At 34.7% G+C, this 18,230-nt stretch overlaps 1 protein-coding gene across 1 annotated transcript; it reads left to right on the top strand.

The window, feature by feature from the left end:
- The first annotated feature begins 802 nt into the window (after positions 1 to 802).
- On the top strand, positions 803 to 14,057 carry LOC129315494 (protein SEMI-ROLLED LEAF 2). The gene is given in 20 exon segments (XM_054959214.1): positions 803 to 980; positions 1,843 to 1,917; positions 2,324 to 2,439; positions 3,779 to 3,893; positions 4,166 to 4,294; positions 4,928 to 4,975; positions 5,189 to 5,286; positions 5,379 to 5,575; positions 5,667 to 5,959; positions 7,228 to 7,377; positions 7,474 to 7,611; positions 7,613 to 7,792; positions 7,899 to 8,048; positions 8,747 to 8,822; positions 10,604 to 10,731; positions 10,854 to 11,048; positions 12,552 to 12,692; positions 12,775 to 12,903; positions 13,036 to 13,239; positions 13,571 to 14,057. Coding segments are annotated over 20 exon segments (2,862 nt in total). The 5' UTR covers positions 803 to 845; the 3' UTR covers positions 13,736 to 14,057.
- Positions 14,058 to 18,230: the final 4,173 nt, after the last annotated feature.

The raw sequence follows: 18,230 nt of genomic DNA, 5'->3' as shown, positions 1-18,230 counted from the left end.
TTCTATCCAAAATCTTCACCGTGCATTTTTTCTTCGTGGAATTTATTTACCCGTAAAATTGTGGAAATACCCGGGCTGTGTGCAGCTCAGCTATACCTGAATTTGATTGGGTTTTAATCTTACTCATAATTGATTTCTGGAAACACCACGATGGCCAAACCCTGAGGAGGGAATGTAAATTCAACTTTTCATTAATGGAAGGTTAATTTTCAAGTTATTGATTTATTTAACTAAATTATTATTGAATTTCAGCGGAGGGTTTGTAGTTTCACGGGAAAATGGGGGTTATGTCCAGGCGGGTTGTACCCGTCTGTGGTAACCTCTGTTGCATTTGTCCTTCTTTGAGGGCAAGTTCAAGACAGCCGGTGAAGCGCTACAAGAAGTTGCTTGCTGATATCTTCCCGCGTAATCAGGTGAAATTTTCTGCTCATGATATGCTATTTCACTTTAAGAGCAATAATTTTTCTATCATCTGAAGATTGATGATTTAGTTAAAACGATGCTTCTCTAGCATCAATGGGTAATGAGTAATTTTTAGTTGCATTTATTTTACCAATCTGTGCGCACATGTTTTATCGGTTTCTTGCCAGCCCAGATGAAGTAACGCCGTTTTGAGGTTCTATGCTGCTGTTTTCACCCGCCTTATGGACTATTATTTATGCATTAAAATTTTTCAGTCTTCTAGGAGCAGGGGAACTAGAATGTGCGTTATGAAAAATCTTATGAATATCAATATGTAGATCAACACAAGAGTAAAAAGTATAGGGAGTCGTATTGTTCAACAGTGATTTATTTAACTAAATTATTATTGAATTTCAGCGGAGGGTTTGTAGTTTCACGGGAAAATGGGGGTTATGTCCAGGCGGGTTGTACCCGTCTGTGGTAACCTCTGTTGCATTTGTCCTTCTTTGAGGGCAAGTTCAAGACAGCCGGTGAAGCGCTACAAGAAGTTGCTTGCTGATATCTTCCCGCGTAATCAGGTGAAATTTTCTGCTCATGATATGCTATTTCACTTTAAGAGCAATAATTTTTCTATCATCTGAAGATTGATGATTTAGTTAAAACGATGCTTCTCTAGCATCAATGGGTAATGAGTAATTTTTAGTTGCATTTATTTTACCAATCTGTGCGCACATGTTTTATCGGTTTCTTGCCAGCCCAGATGAAGTAACGCCGTTTTGAGGTTCTATGCTGCTGTTTTCACCGCCTTATGGACTATTATGTTATGCATTAAAAATTTTTCAGTCTTCTAGGAGCAGGGGAACTAGAATGTGCGTTATGAAAAATCTTATGAATATCAATATGTAGATCAACACAAGAGTAAAAAGTATAGGGAGTCGTATTGTTCAACAGTGCAACTCATCTCAGGCCCCGTGCACAAGCATGAGGCCTTTCCAAGGGACATAGAAATAATTATAGGAGCTACCCTATTCATAAACCATAAATAATGCGACTTCTCTTGAGTTATTCTTTCAATCTTTATCTATACATCATATTGGGCTGTGTACAACTCTTTTTCCCCCAATATTTTTCTACACATTTTAATAGAGTTTAAATGTTAAAAATATAAGTATAACCTTCTAGAAACTTTTAAATTATTATATATCAAAGGCTTGGTTATTGATAGAGCAAAATGGTATCGCGCAATCTGTGTAGCCAACCCCACCTAGTAATAATGCTTGTTGATGTTGTTGTTGTATGTGTATTGCACTTGGAAGATGTCTAGGTTCTTAGATAAGGTTACAAAACATAATATTTTGAACGCTTTGGATCCCCTTTCAGATTTTAGCCTTTCCAAGATAACAAAAATCTCACGTGAGTGATGGTTACTGGATGTGGCAGGATGCTGAGCCTAATGATAGGAAAATCGGAAAGCTATGTGAATATGCCTCCAAAAATCCGCTGAGAATTCCAAAGGTAGTATTTTTCTAAGAAGATATTTTTCTGTAGATCTAGTTTTACAATTTAGTCCTAGCAGTCAGCTCTTTTGATCATTTTGATAATGAGTATGCAGCTTAGTACCTGAAAAAGTGTGTTTTCTACATCGTTTAAATCTCTTTGCACACATCTTTAATTTCTGTTTTCAATTTGTACTTTCTAGCTTTTCTTTTCAAAGTTGCCTCACATAATCAAAGACAAATAATGACATGGTGGAGTAAATTTAGACATTTTTCTATGAATCTTATAGAATTAATTAATTTTCTGAAAGGATGAAACCATTTCTTCTGCATAACTTAGTTTAATTAACAATGAGTTAAGTATTTGCTGGAGGAGGAAATCCTGTTAACTTCCATTTAAGATATTTAACGTTTTATCTATGCAGATCACTGATAACCTGGAACAAAGATGTTACAAGGATTTGCGTTGTGAAAATTTTGGTTCGGTGAAAGTTGTCTTGTGCATATACAGGAAATTTATATCGTCATGCAAGGAGCAGATGTAAGTTTGTTGGTGTATAATTTAATTGCATAGTCCTTGTGTCGCATTTTTATTTTATCTCATGTAAGTTTGCTGGAACATTACATAAAATTGCATGATGTTTTTGAAATTTAAAATTGTCTAATTTACGTTTTTTTTTTTCTTGCTCATGTATCAAAATGTAGGACACTTCCATATTTGCATCTATTACATGAATTTTCTAGCGGATCGCCTTTGCATTCAAATTCTTGTTTTTTTTTTTAGTGTGCATACACAGGCCCTTGTAATCAGCGGTGGGTTTTTTTATTTGAAATTAGCTACTTTATATAAACGAATTGTTGCCTTGGATATGACTATTCTAGTGAAGTTGTTAAGCAATCCAATTTTCAGCCCAACGCATATTCCCTTTAAGATGAGATGAAAAAAAACTAGTCTTGCTGCAAAACAGCTTAGAGGTCAAATAGCTATTTAAATACATCTTCCAAACAGGTTTGGAAAACCTGGGTATATGGTGACTTATCTTTGTTGTTCTGACACATTCTGTTCATTTCTAAATTCCAGTGGGTTATGTTAGTAGAGTTCTCAGAAAATTTTGAAACACTTCAAAGTAGGTCTTGCATAAATTTTGAATTCCTCTGCCTGTGTTTAGACCTTTTGGTGAAGAACATATTTGAAAAGTTGGTTGTTGATAGAATATAAAGATGTTGTGCGATTCTGATACAACCTTACTGATTCAGTGAGCTAAAAACAGAGGAAATAACACAGCAGAGGCAAAATGTAACGGAAATCCTGAGGTTTTAATATTAATAAGATGAAGAACTGAATCAGAGTTACAAAAGACCTCCCTGATTCAAAATAAAGCCCTATTCCCTGGTTGTAATACAGAAATCATAATAATAAAGATAAATCACAGCTACACTCAACACAGGTACACTCACTGGCTTTTGAGAGGCCAGTCCTCTCCTTACCACATTCAAGATACAAAGTACGTCACACCCTTCTCTCTACACAAAAGAACAGATTTAAGGAGCCAAAAAGTGGTCATTGCCCCTGCCAACACTTCCTATATCTTTGGCTAAGCCTAACCTAACTTGAACCTAACTTGTCCTTTACCCTTTTAATCCTACAGATAAAAACCTTGGGACTAATAGCTTAGCCTTCTTTAAATCACTTCCCTTCCTGGAGTGTCAATCACCAGCTCTATCAGATTCATGCAATCGACCTTAATTAGTAGGATAAGACGATATTCATTTCCCTTGACTTAAGTATCTTGTTTATTTGATTGTATTGATGGATTGCTATTTTTTTCTTTTATTTTAAATATGTGATGATATTCACATGATGATTTTTAATCTTGCAGGCCACTATTTGCTAATAGTTTTTTAGGGATCATTCGAACTCTTTTAGAACAAACTCGAGCTGATGAAATGAGGACCTTAGGTTGCCAAGCACTAGTAGACTTTATAAATTGCCAGGTATTTCATAAAACCTTTCTCACTTCATTTTGACTCTAATAAAAAAACAAAAAAAACTACTTGGTGGTTCATTTTCATGTTGACTAGAAGGCCTGATACCTCAATAGACAACTTTGGCCTTTCCTTGGGAGGGTTTGTTGAAGCAGGGTGACATATTTGTTGACTGTATTATTTCTTGATTCTTGCCTTCGATTTTGTGGGGAATGCATACTACGCATGCTATGTTTGGATGCCACCACTTTGTTGGTGCTGACCTTTTGAATTAAAAATAGACAGATAGTACATACATGTTCAGTTTAGAGGGTCTCATCCCTAAACTGTGTCAATTGGCTCAAGAAGTCGGAGAAGATGATAGAGTCTTGCGTCTACGTTCAGCTGGACTTCAAGCTCTATCTTATATGGTGCTTTTCTTTCTCTTCTTCGATTTTTACTTATCCTAGAAGTTACTTATTCACTCTCTGAATTTTACATGTATAAAGTCTTTCCTTTGTTGGTTAGTTACACACTGGAAACTACATATCTTGATTTTTTGGAATGAAACTCTCTGTAGACGAGAATATAACTAAAGAGTGAGGGGATAGTTCTTCAAGATATGGTCTTCCTTAGCAGGTTTAGTAATTTTTGATATTAGACCATGTTGAGTTGAAACTTCCTAAATATTCAACCTCTTGATTAGGATCTGCAACTTCTTTTAATTCGTTAATATACATGCATACTATAAATGTATATGTATTTCATAAATAGATTATACTTTGGGCTCCTTCATTTAACTAATAAATCATACAATACTTTTATTGAGAAATGTGACTAGCCAGCATTGACACAATATGCAGTTTTAATATTAGAAAATTGCATCTTTGGGATGAACACAATTTTTTCAATTATTTATTTTCTTATGTATATTTCTTTCTGGTTAGAGAATAGTAGTTACCTTATTCATTATACAGTATCTGTTAATCAAATGCTTTATAAGGCTACTTTGTATTCCCTCTCCTGATGCCTTTTGTTCTTTCATCATTATTTTCTGTGACTAGGTGCAATTCATGGGCGAGTACTCACATCTTTCCATGGATTTTGACAAAGTGAGTATTATTTTTATGCTTTTACTTTGATCGGTCACCTTAAAACAAGAAAGTGACATGCACCAAAGGATGTATTAAGGATTCAAGTGTTAGTTTGTCACATATTCTTTTCCAAAATTTTTTAACATAATTGAGTCTTTGGAGCAACAGGTAATTTTCACTGATCTAGAGTTCCCTTTTGTTTCTTGTTTGGGTGGGTGGATTCCCTCATAGATTATGTCTGTGACATTGGAGAATTACATGCATCTCCAAACAAAACTCAACCATGCTAACGTAGAGAAACTTACTGGAACTGAGATGGACTTCATGTTGTAAGTCTTATCTCACTCATCTCCCCTCCCCCTGTTTCGTAAGCATCTTTCATGATTCCGGGGCAGCCTTTATCTTTTTACTGTGTCTACAGGGATGCTGCTAAGGATCCTGCTTATTGGTCGAAGGTTTGCTTATGTAATATGGCGAAATTGGCAAAGGAAGCTACAACTGTGAGGCGTGTTCTTGAACCACTTTTTCATAATTTTGATACTGAAAATCAGTGGTCTCCGGAAAAAGGAGCTGCTCGTTCCGTTTTAATGTATCTGCAATCCCTTTTGGCGGAATCAGGTTGACTTGGAACATTCAGTGCTTTACTTTTTCTTAAACTGAAGTTTTCTCTAAATTTCTCTGTATTAAATGATCACTCTTTGAACACCAGGAGATAACTCCCATCTTTTGCTGTCCATGTTGATCAAGCACTTGGATCATAGGAATATTGCAAAGCAACCTATTCTGCAGATTGATATTGTTAAGATCACCTCACAACTTGCAGAAAATGTTGAGCAGCAGGCCTCAGTTGCAATTGTTGGTGCAATATCTGACCTCATTAAACAGTTAAGGAAGTGCTTGCAAAATTTAGCTGAAGCTTCCGATGTTGGAAGTGATGAATATAAGTTACATATCGAACTTCAGTCTGCTTTGGAAATGTGTATATTACAACTTTCAAACAAGGTATGAATCACCTTTTTTGTTTGTCTTTTCTAGCTGTTTGCTTACTTAAGTATCTAGAAGAGCCTCCCCAATCCCCCTCCCAAAAAAAAAAGGAAAAGAAAATTATGTTAAAAAAAAAAAGAACTCTCTACCTAATATAGATGATTTGATGTCTTGATTTGTGAGGAGTTACATTCTAAGAGAAATTGCTTCTCAGCGAGAGTGGCTTCTTCCTTCCTGGAAAGTTGGCAACTGAGGAAAAACTAAAAATCCTGAACTTTATGGAATCCTTCTCAAACTAATTTTTCTAAAATACCAATTTATTGCAATGACAACTTTACTTCTGATAGACTGTTGGAGTGAAGTGCAAATAATCTCTGATAGACTGCCATAGTCACAGACAATATGGATTGCTATCTGGGAGAATTGAGCTGTCTCTCTTTTTAACAAAATATCACACTCTCCATTCTAATTCATAAGTATTAATACTTCAAAGACCACAACCAGTTTCTTAATGTAGCTTTGTTTAGTTCCCTTAAACAGAAAATTTAATGAAATGCTTTGCGGTATCATGAAATATGAAATCATAACATGCATTTTAATCATAGTCACAGGCAATATGGATTTCTTACTGGGAGAATTGAACAGTGTCTCTTTTCAACGAAGTATCACACTATCCATTCTAATTCATAAATATGATTACTTCCAAGACCGCAACCAGTTTGTCCATGTAGCTACATTCAGTTGTTCTTGAACAGAAAATTCATGAAATGCTATGCCATATCATGAAATGTGAAATCTTGACTTGCATTTTAATATTTAATAGCTTTTCATCTATGTAATTCTTCATTTTGAGAATTTGTCACCGCCAATTTCATACAGACCAACATATAAGCCCATTTGACCTATCATCCACAAACTCCCTTTGAGCAATGATGGCAAAAACAAAACCCTTCTCCTTAACTGCAATCTGCGCAACCAAGTAACAAGGCAGTGATTGCTGGATGAAAAGCTAGTAAGAGCCACTTGTCACTTGAGAAGCACAATAAGCAGCAATATGAGGAGCAGAGGATCCGTTAATGCTAATATATTTCCAACCTCTCGAATTCTGAACAAGCCCAAGGCCTCAAAGTGTCAGTTGGCATGATACTTGTGTCATCTTAACCCTAAATATGCAAAAAGAAGCCACTTAATTTTCCTTCACATGGATGTACAAAGGGTTGGTATAAGGAAGAGTACTATTTTTTGCCACATTCTTTTTGCAGTAACTGAAATTTTGAAAATAACAGGTTGGGGATGCAGGGCCCATTCTTGATATGATGGCAGTGGTGTTAGAGAATATCTCAAATGGTACTATAACAGCACGCACCACGATCTCTGCTATTTATCAAACTACAAAATTGATCTCTTCTATCCCTAATGAATCATATCACAAGAAGGCAAGTGCTTTTTACTTAGTTTGAAAATTGGATTTTCTACATCCTAAACACTTGTAAAACTTTCTAAATATCAGGGTTGTTGATGGAAATGTCCAGGCTTTCCCAGATGCTTTATTTCATCAATTGCTTATGGCAATGGCTCATCCAGACTATGAAACACGAATAGGGGCACATAGTGTCTTCTCTAAAGTGCTTATGCCATCTCTTTTTTCTCCATGGTTAGACAAGAAAAACAAAGAAGATTCAGAAGGTAGAAAGTGAAAGCTTTGCCATTCATGATCAGAATTTTGTCAGCAAAGAACCTTTGAAGAGGGAACCATCAGAGGGAAAGACAAAAGCAGGTGCCAATGGGAAATATGCATCTAATGTATTTCGTGTTTGCAGCTTTACCCGTGCTCTCACTGATGGAAAAGATGTATGAAATTTTTAATTATCATTATTAAATTGTATAGTATAGATTTAAGTCTGTAGATTCTGATATTCATTATACTAAAAAAATGTTGTGCATCTGAAATTTTCAGGAGCTGAGTTCTCTTCGATTAAGTAGTCACCAAGTGAGTCTCTTGCTTTCTTCAATCTGGGTACAGGCAACATCCGCAGAAAATGGCCCTGAGAATTTTGAGGCAATGGCTCACACCTATAGCATTGCTTTGTTGTTTACTCGTTCTAAGGTGAGATTATTGTATCCTAAGGCCATGATAGATTTTATTTTGTATAATTAGTGGTCAAATAATGTACTTTTATGTTTACTTATCACATTTAATTTGTTTATCACCAGGTTGGAAATTACAGGAATCCTTTAGAATGCTATCTCATAATCATATTCTAGATGGCATCCCACGGTCTCATTCTCATGAAAGTGTTGAAAGCATGATTATTGTTACTTGTCTCTAAGTTGTGATTAAGCTTTTGCATTATGAGCTTCTTTACTCCTGATACTGTCCCTAACTTCTCAAACTTGTTATGGAGAAATATTTAATGATGTATGCATGTGTTTCTGGTGTCGCGAAGATAGAAGTGTGTCTTTTTGTTTAGAATTTCTGGTTGCAACCGTTGATGATTTTTGGACATCCTTATGGATTGTTCTCAACAAGTTATGATTTCTGTTATCTGTCAGTAAATTTCACCTTTGTTGTGTATAACCAAGTTCCTTTTGTACATGGACTTCCTAGTGAAAGTATTTTGTTCTTGTTTGAAATGGGCGCCAACATTGTATTTAAAGATATGGTTTTCTGAAAGAAACTTTGTACTTATCAGAAATGGACAACCAGAGCACACATCATCATCTTTTTTTCCTTGTTTGATAGTTAAAGACAATTTGACTTGATTACTTTCTGGAAGTTTGTGATGATTGAATTTCTTTCCACAGACATCCAGTCACATGGCTTTAGTAAGATGTTTCCAACTGGCATTCTCCCTTAGGAGTATCTCTTTGGATCAAGAAGGTAAGTTAAACATATAAATGAATTTCTTCTAGTCCTCTTCTCTTGTCATCTTGCCACGCTTCCTTTTTCTATTCTATTTTCTCATCAAGTTGACTTGGAATTGTGATTTTTTTCTAATATTAAGCACTGAATTACCAGTATCTATTTTGCTGAGGTCCTTAGCTGTTCAAGATTATGACAAAAGCTATTCATGGGCCTTCGGTTAATAGCTTATACTAATGAATTGAAATGGTCCTTAACGTGAGGTTAGAGCCTCCATAACCAAATGGTTGAGAGTTTGATCCTTGCTGCTCCCCATTCTTTTCATTAAATTTTCAGCACAAGGCATGATCGGCTGGTTCAATCGGGCCCCTATGGAGCCTCCATAACCAAATGGTCGAGAGTTGGATCTTTTTTGTCCCCATTCTTTTAATTAAATTTGTCAGCACAAGGGATGATGGGCTGGTTTAATCAGGCCCCTATAATTTTAATCATTTTAATTGGGCCCTTATACTTTCAAATGTTAGGCTGGTTGATCCCTCCCCACTAACACTGTTTAAAAAGTGCTGATATTGCTAATGGTGAATGACATGGCTGACAATTATATCCACACAAGCATCAGGTGGATCAAATGATTGACACATGGTCTGAGAAGGAGAGAGGAAAAAAAAAAGGGTTGTTCACCCTCGAGCTCACTTAGGGCAGATCGCTTCTGCCCTTCGCCACCGTTGGTAGTCCTCCTTGTTGCTTCCATTGTCTACACTTCGATATCTAATTTTAGATTTTCTAAAACATTGATTTCAGCGATATGCAATTTATATGTCAGTCATAATAATGATTGAAAGAGAAAGGAAGCCTGATTTGATAGGTTTAGTTTGGTGTTGAGGAGGAGGAAAAATTAAAAATGAGAAGAACTCCTCACGATGGAGGAGTCCGAGTTTGAAGAAAAGGTATTTTACCCTTGGACCCTGTTTTCCATTATGCTGGATTAAAAGAAAGGGAATTTTTTGGAGTCAGATTCTGAATTTTTTTCATCAATTAATTCCATTACTGTTTAATTGCACTTTTGCTATGGAATTGCACCAAATGGGGAAAAGTTTTGCCCTTGGATATCCCAGAGAATGGTATTCCTTTATTGTGTGCTTCAATTCAATTCAAGAGCAGAAACTCCTATCAGTAGTTGATATGTGGTTTATAGTGTTGTTGAAAGTAGGCAAACGATTGAAATCAAAGGGGGCCATTGAAATCAGTTTTTACTCTGTATGTTTAGGATGAGTTTTTACTTGTCCTAGGCGAGCTTGTGGGCAAATGATCCCTGTTTCAAGTTTTCTCTCTCTCTCCCTTTCAGTCCATGTGTCAGTCATTTGATCCACCTGCATGCTTGTGTGGACGTATCTGTTAGCCATGTTATTCACCATTAACTGTATCAACAATTTTTAAACAGTGTTAGTGGGGAGGGATTAGCCAGTCTAACATGTGAAAGTGTAAGGGCCCAATTAAAATGATTAAAACTATAAGGGCTTGATTAAAAATTGATGTAAACTTTAAGGACCTGCAAATGTGTTCTCCCCAATAACAATAAACTGTATCTTATTAGTTTACAAAGGCACTTGAATATTTGTTCTATTGAAAAAAGAAAAAAGAGGGGGTAGCTCTGCGTATTCTGATTTTATCTGAAAATTCAGTGGGCTCAGTCTGCCACCTTGGGAAAACTTGATAATGGTATTGCATTCTTTTTATGCTTAGTATAAATATATCCCTTACTTGGTGTTCTGATAAGTTTTTCTGGATGTTTCTTGAAGGAGGCTTACAACCATCACGCAGGAGATCCCTTTTCACCTTGTCATCATACATGCTTATATTTTCTGCCAGGGCAGGCGATTTTCCTGATCTGATTCCAATAGTTAAAGCGTCCCTGACAGAGAACACTGTTAGTTTCTTCACTCAAATTCTTAAATCAAACCCTATTCAGTGTCTTTGTTTTTGAGCTTCCTTTTGAAATTGAGAATCTCAATTTAGTTAGGTTAGTTAATTGGAGTCATAAATTTACAGGTAGATCCTTTTCTTGAGTTGGTCGATGACTTCCAACTGCAGGCCGTTTATATAGAATCAGAGAAGATATCTTATGGATCTCAGGAAGATGAAACCGATGCTATGAGGTCACTTTCGGCCATAGAATTGGATGATAGGCAGTTGAAAGAGACTGTAATATCATACTTCATGACTAAATTTGCAAAATTATCAGAGGTAAAATGAATGATTTTATGTCCCATTTATTTGCTCCCAAATGGCAATTTAGCTGGAGTCATACAAGAATACTGTGAATTGGCCTCCCGTTTTCTTTCTGGTTTTCATTGGATAGGTTGAGGTGTTAAGAATGTCGGATAATCTAAATATCAATTATGTTTATTTAATGGTGAATTTTATGCTCACATAAGTATAACATTGTTGAATTTTGTCTTCTTACAGATATTAATAAAATCATTCATGGGTCTTCTTCTAGTAGCTTAAGCGTTTAAGATGGATAAATTGTTGATATGTTTTCTCTATTTCATGATTAAGTGAGCAGGAACTCAATCATTTACTCCCAATTTTTCATAAATAAATCAAGGTTAAAGTACACATCTAGTCCTTTTATCTTTTAACTTTACACAGTTTCATTTTGATCCCTTAATTTTACAGTGTATTTTCATTCTTTTAACCCTAACACCGGTAGCTTCATCAACAAATTTTTTTTACATTAATCTTTTAAATATTAACAAAACATTCTCAAATATTAACATATTAAGTATAATTTTTTAAAATATCAATGATTGTCACAAAATAATTATTTGAAATTAATGGTGTTAGAGGTTAAAAGACTGAAAAGATACTTTATAAAATTGAGGGACTAAACTGAAACTTTATATAAAGTTAAAGGATTAAAATTACACTTTAACCATAACTCAAGTTTCAGCTCAAGGAATAGTTGCAAATGCTTCCATCCATGCTTCCATCTGAAAGTGTTTTTGCACCAGGGGCATATCTTACAGATATCGATAAAGCCATTCATAGACCCTCTCCTATTAGTTTAAGCCTTTAAGATGGATTGGTAGTTGACACTCTTTGAAAAATGAAAATGTCACCCTCCGTTTGGTTGTATTATAAATTGATATAATGAACCTCCTGATCAGAATGACGCTAGGATAGAACCTGCAAAGGCAGCAAAATGTCACCAGAGGGACTTTCATAAGCCATTTTTACATTTATAATGGAGTAGCTAATTTCATTGCAAAATAAAAGGCGTATAAATCTCGCTTGGGTTATCAAAAAATGTTATTATATCCCTTGAGCAATCGGTAATGGTGGGCACAGATGGTCATTATACATATAGGGAGGCTCCACCTGTGCGAGTACAATTGTCAAAAGGAAAGTAGGAATGAGATGGGTCTGTATTATGGTGTACTTGACTAGTAAAATACTCTTACTAGAATGACATGATAATTGTTACACCATTGAACTTTTGAAGCCAGCGTGATTATGATTTTGTGATAGAATGAATTAAATGTCTGATCAAGTGTTTAATACACGAGGCAGTTAACTGGTTGCTCTTAGTACAAATTTTTTATGAATTAATTTTCTGCTGATGTACCGTATAATGAATTTCTAATAAAAATAAAAATATTTTGCCATTGTGTTTGAGTGACAAATGGATACGGATTTTTTTTCCTGGAAATTATCTGTTATGCCAATCTTTTTTCCGTTGATCAGGATGAGTTGTCCAGCATAAAGAAGCAACTTCTACAGGGCTTTTCACCTGATGATGCATATCCATCAGGACCTCCTTTGTTTATGGAAACACCACGGCCAAGTTCTCCACTAGCTCAGATTGAGTTCTCAGACTTCGACGAGGTAAAATCTTGACATTGCATTTCCATTTAAGTGCCTTCTAAAAGATTTTGTCTGATTAGTCTGGTGATTGGTTGTTTTCCAGATCATGGCTCCAGTGGCCTTGATGGATGACGAGATGGGGCCTGAACCAAGCAGAAGCCAGTCAGATAGCAAAACATCACTCTCTTTCAATAACCCTGACATTCTAAGTGTTAATCAACTCTTAGAATCGGTAATACTGATCTTTAATTTTAGAATTTGCTAGTTGCCATGATATTGTATTTTGAATCAATTTGTGATGCCTTTTGGCTGGAGGAAACATGTCATTTTCTTAGAGGTCCTATGGTGATTGTTGTATGCATAGGTTCTGGAGACTGCCCGTCAAGTTGCTAGTTTCCCCATGTCATCAACTATTGTGCCTTATGACCAAATGAAGAACCAGTGTGAGGCGCTTGTGACGGGGAAACAACAGAAGATGTCAATTCTTCACAGTTTCAAGCACCAAGAGACTAGGGCGATAGTTCTTTCAAGTGAAAATGAAACACAATTTCCCTTCTTACCAACTAAGGTGATCACTTTCTTATCATAACTTTTGAAGTTTATTTAAAATGAAAGTAGTTATTATGAAGGAATTAATTTTTCTCGAGGATCTATTCAACATTTAATTGGTCAATGGTCAACTGATTATTTGAAGAATTCATGTGATACATGACAGTTATTGTTGCTTTCAGTTGGCACTATTAGAAAGGGGAATGGGTGGAAGGTTGAGCGAACTACCTTTTCATAAAGTACAATTTTTATTGGTTGTACAAATAAAAAGAAGGTGGAATGGGTGGAATGTATTGACAGTAAAAAATCCTGAAACGATTATTATTTGATGCATCTGCGCTGTCGTGTAGACCCTGGAATATTCAAAAGGAGACATGGCATTGACCACTCAGGAGCAAATCCAAGCGCAAGATATGGTTCGCCTATCTGCACAATATGACCCTGGACAGCAGCATACTTTGAGACTACCACCTTCAAGTCCCTATGATAAGTTCCTGAAAGCTGCTGGATGCTAATAGAATTTAAATCTTAGAGATCACTTTCTCTGTCGTTTGTTCAATCTCCCAAGCAGTTGGCAATTTATTCATTCTTTCTTTTAAGAGTTAATCATAATCTTTCTTTGGATGTTTTCTTACCATTCGTGCCCATCAGTGCATAAAATGGGCGGAGAGAGTGTATGCCAGTCTCTTTTTCTTTTCCTGTTGTGGGAGCAGATTTTTCCCCCAGCAAGTGCATGATTTTGGTGACAATTGTTTATACAACTTGTGGTCTATACTTCTACAATTAATACGGTCTATACATGTAAAATTAATTTTTCCCTTGCGTTTATGCTAGTCATTTCAAGAAGCTCGTTATCAAATTAGTGGCTGGCCTTGGCTTATTGTGAGTTTTTGTTTTTTTGTTTTTTTCATAGTAGTGTGTTTTTTTTTTTTTATCAAAAAGATGCTAGAGTTATGGGAATCAGTTTACGTTCCTTTTTCTGTTTTCCAGTCTCTCTGTTCAGTGTCTGGTTGGTTGATGTCTCTTGGTTCCTTTCTTGTTTTATGACAATGCATGCAGAAAAGAACTCAAAAACCAAAGCTTTTATGGCTTTGGGTTTTCAAAAGAAATTAACCTCATCCCTGGCTCACTGTGCTTTTGAACAGTTGTTATGGGACCATTTTTGGATTGGTTACTTATTTACAATTTGCAAACTCTATCGCGTACACCTTTGAAGAAGGTTCAACTGCATCTTTTTGCCTCTCTTGTTTCGGTTTTTCGTGAGTCTGGCTCAGTGTGGGCCTCCTCCTGTTTGTTCTAGTTGTGTTATATTTGGACTTTGTTATTATTTGGGCTTTAAAACCACTTGTTACTAAAAGCCCTTTGTTGCAATCATTTTACTGTATTGATATAATGGGAGAATACATTCAAGACTACTTAAGCAAATTAATAGCAGACAAGGGTTAAAACAAGTTTCATTGCAAAACATATAAGTTTATGTCTTTATTTTAACAATAATTTATTTTATATTAATTTTTATTTGTGAATAATTTACTTGAGTAATTTTGGATATAATTTTCCCTAACATAATTAGACTTATCTTGAAAAAAAAAGAAGACTGGGAATCAGTTCAAACTAGCATAAAACCGATAAACTGGTTTGAACTGCTCCGTTTTTTTTTTTAAATTAAGTTTATAAATTATATTTTATGCTTGTTTGCACATTATTAGCATTAAAAAAATAAATACTAGTAAGAAAATATGCATACAGACACGCGCGCGCGCACAATCACTTGTATGTATGTATATGTATAGAACGATGAGTTTTAAAATTATTATATACATTATATTAATATTACAACTCATATTTATTTTCTTTTTATTTTTTAAATTGTAAAATATTTATTATTTCTTTAAACTATATTTTTGAAGATATCTGATAATAGTTTTGCTGAATTGAAGAAAAAGTAACATTTTACCTTACTGCCTTCCAATTTTATATATTACATATTAATAAAATAATGTTTAATAAAAAATAATTTAAACTCATCTTATAAATTTAACTTTATAAAATAACATTTTATAAAATATTATCTTTGATGTAATACTCCATCCACTAAAAAATATAAAGTATTTTTAATTGAATCTCACTTCCAATAAAATAGTTACATACTTTCAGACTAGCTCTATTTTTATATAGTTATTTTCATTAAACACCCTATAATAAATATAAAGTTATTATCAATAGGAGCATTTTTGAAAAAAAAAAAGCAGTAATTATACCTTAAAAGATTAAAAATGTCTTATATTTTTTAATATCAAACTCCTCAAAAAATACCTTACATTTTTTAAATGAAGGGAGTATTTAATATCTAAAATTTGAAATATATATTAAATCAATCATGATAAATCCAATCATAATTCAACTACAATCTGACTATTAACCTTAAGCTAGTATCATGTTTGGTTTAATGATAATAAAAGTAACTCAGGACTAAATAAAACTACCGCTCTAGTATAACATGACTATCTTGGGCGCGCAGTTTTACGTGTACTGGAAAATTTTCCATTTCATTATTTAGGACTTCCATCTCTCCTTTCGAATGCTAGTGCTATGACACCAGAGGAGGTTTTAGTACACATGTTTGGTGAAGCTAGATGAACAATCCTATCTACTTTCTATGTACCTTGATTGTCAGAAGGTATTATCAAGAATGAAGCTTTAAGTGGCGTGGATAATTCCTAAATAAAGACAAGTGGCATCAATTGAAGTGTCATAAATAAATTAGTTTTAAATTATTTTTAAATTGTGTTTCAATCTAATTTTTAACCGATTATTTGTAAATAAGCATGTCATGTGCCTAACATGTGATTTCATTAATTAGGTGTCATGTTTATATCAATTCAGCTTTGTTAGTTTTTTCCCCTTGTATTTTCATAGGTATTTATTATTATATTTCTTTTAAGTTAGTATTTTAATAAGAGAGGGACCTGAATGCTCATCAGTGGGCCCTTGAGCATAAGTGAGTCAATTAGGATTTTTGTTTGTTAGAGTTTTCAAGAATCTAAATTTTCTTTTCCCATTTAAACATTGTCTGATATATACATAAAGAAAATTAGAGTTGAATAATATTCATTTCTTTTTAAGCTAGAGTAACTTATTTTCTCGTATTCCCTGGAGAATACATTTGGTAACAAGAGTTTGATTGTCTCTTATGTTTCATGCACTTCTAAACATGTTTGCATTGAGAGCCAAGTTTTATATGCTTGATGTTTTATGGGACAACTTTTCTTTAGATTCTGAAATTTAGATTATCTTATCTCATTCTAGGACTAGTTTTTTTTGGATGATGACTTTCAAGTTTTAGACCATCTTATCTCATTCTTTTAAATGATTTTATTTTTTAATTATCTTTCTTTGCTAACCAAATCTGTACTTCCTAGATTTTGTAGGACAGGTTCCTATTAGTTAGAGGTGAGCAAAATCAAAATAAAACTAAAAATTGAACCAAATTTTTGTTATTTGATTCGGCCTATTTGGTTTTTTAATTTATTTTTTTAAAAAAATATTTTAATTGATCAGTTCAATTCGGTTAGAAAGATTTAAAATCGAATAGATCAAACCAACTAAATTATCATGTATATATATTATCATGTATATATATTTTTATTTATTTATAAATTATATTTAATTTATTAATTACTTTATTTTATTTTATTCTTTTTTAATTTTATACTTAAATAAAAGTAAATATATAATTTGATAAATTTAAATCCTAACCCCTCATTAAAATAAATTACTAATACTTCACAAGTCCAATTTTTTATGTAAGCTTTGTCCATTCTGATTAAAAAAATATTAGTCTAAAAGGTTGTTTGGTTGGGGGGAACTCCCCTTCCCTCCAAAATCTCCCCCACTCCCTAAATTGAGGGGATCCATCCCTCTCCTCCCCTCCCCCCTCTCTACCCTCACCTCCCTTCCCCTTCATCCCCTTTCCTCCTTTTCCCTCCCCTCAAACCAAATGCAGCCTGAGTTTAAACAGCCCAACATGAAATCTCAAACTAAATTAACTGACCCAATTGAATTGTCAAATTTAATCCTTATTTGGTTTGATTTGGTTCATGTTTTTAATGTTGTTCATTTGATCAGTTTTATACATTTTGACACCAAACCAAACTGACCATGCTCACCCTTACTATTGGGTACACATCATTATCTCTCCTCTTGACTGTTACGTTGTCTCCTAGCATTTCAGGTGCATAAGATGCTCTCAAAAAAGGATCCAGCACTGGTTGCATACTGTATCAAGATTGCTCCCCAAGGCATCCCAGTTAATTTGCCTGTTGTCTAGCTGGGAACGACCACTGGAATTAGTGCTGGACTCGGCAACATCCAACGAGGTTATTATGGATCGGAGCTATCAAGTATTGAAGCCGGCGGAAAGGGTGCCCCAATGCCTCACAATATTGAAGTCACGTTTCCTTTTTATGGCTTTATTTCTGGTGAACATTCCTAAAATTTCTGTTTTGCTTTGTAGACTCCTATAAAGTAGATTGACAACGTTCTGTAAATTAGGTTTCACTAGTAGATGACTGATCACGATAAGATCCTACACTGCCCAAGTCTTTACCGAAACATCAAGCCAATAAAATCACTTTGTGATGGGCCTGGACCTGCTTCAATTTAAGAAAGTTTGGAAGGAGCTACTACCTAGGGATGGTGATTGGTGAGTTTTCCAGCGAGTGGATTCTGTGACTCATCCCACAGCTTAAAAGGATTTGCTCAAGAATCATGGAGGGCGTTTGTTTTTTTTTGGGGTTTTTTTTTTTGGGCGGGGGTAGATGGGGAATCTGAACACTTGAGTTGAATGTTGAGGTTCTTGTTTGAATTTGTAGAAAAACGACGCAAATTTCTGACCAGGGCTTTCCCTCCCCTCCGCCTTAAAGAAGGGGGAAGAAAGAAAGCAAAGAACTTCGCATCTTTGTTCTCACCCATTCCCTCGACCATAAAGAGTATGGTAGCGAGATAGGA

The sequence above is a fragment of the Prosopis cineraria genome, unplaced genomic scaffold (assembly GCF_029017545.1).
Source record: "Prosopis cineraria cultivar Desert tree isolate PC_DT_omini unplaced genomic scaffold, ASM2901754v1 PC7, whole genome shotgun sequence".
Lineage (NCBI taxonomy): Eukaryota > Viridiplantae > Streptophyta > Magnoliopsida > Fabales > Fabaceae > Prosopis > Prosopis cineraria.
Note: the sequence above shows the minus strand (reverse complement) of the source record. Positions and strands in the feature narration are given on the sequence as shown.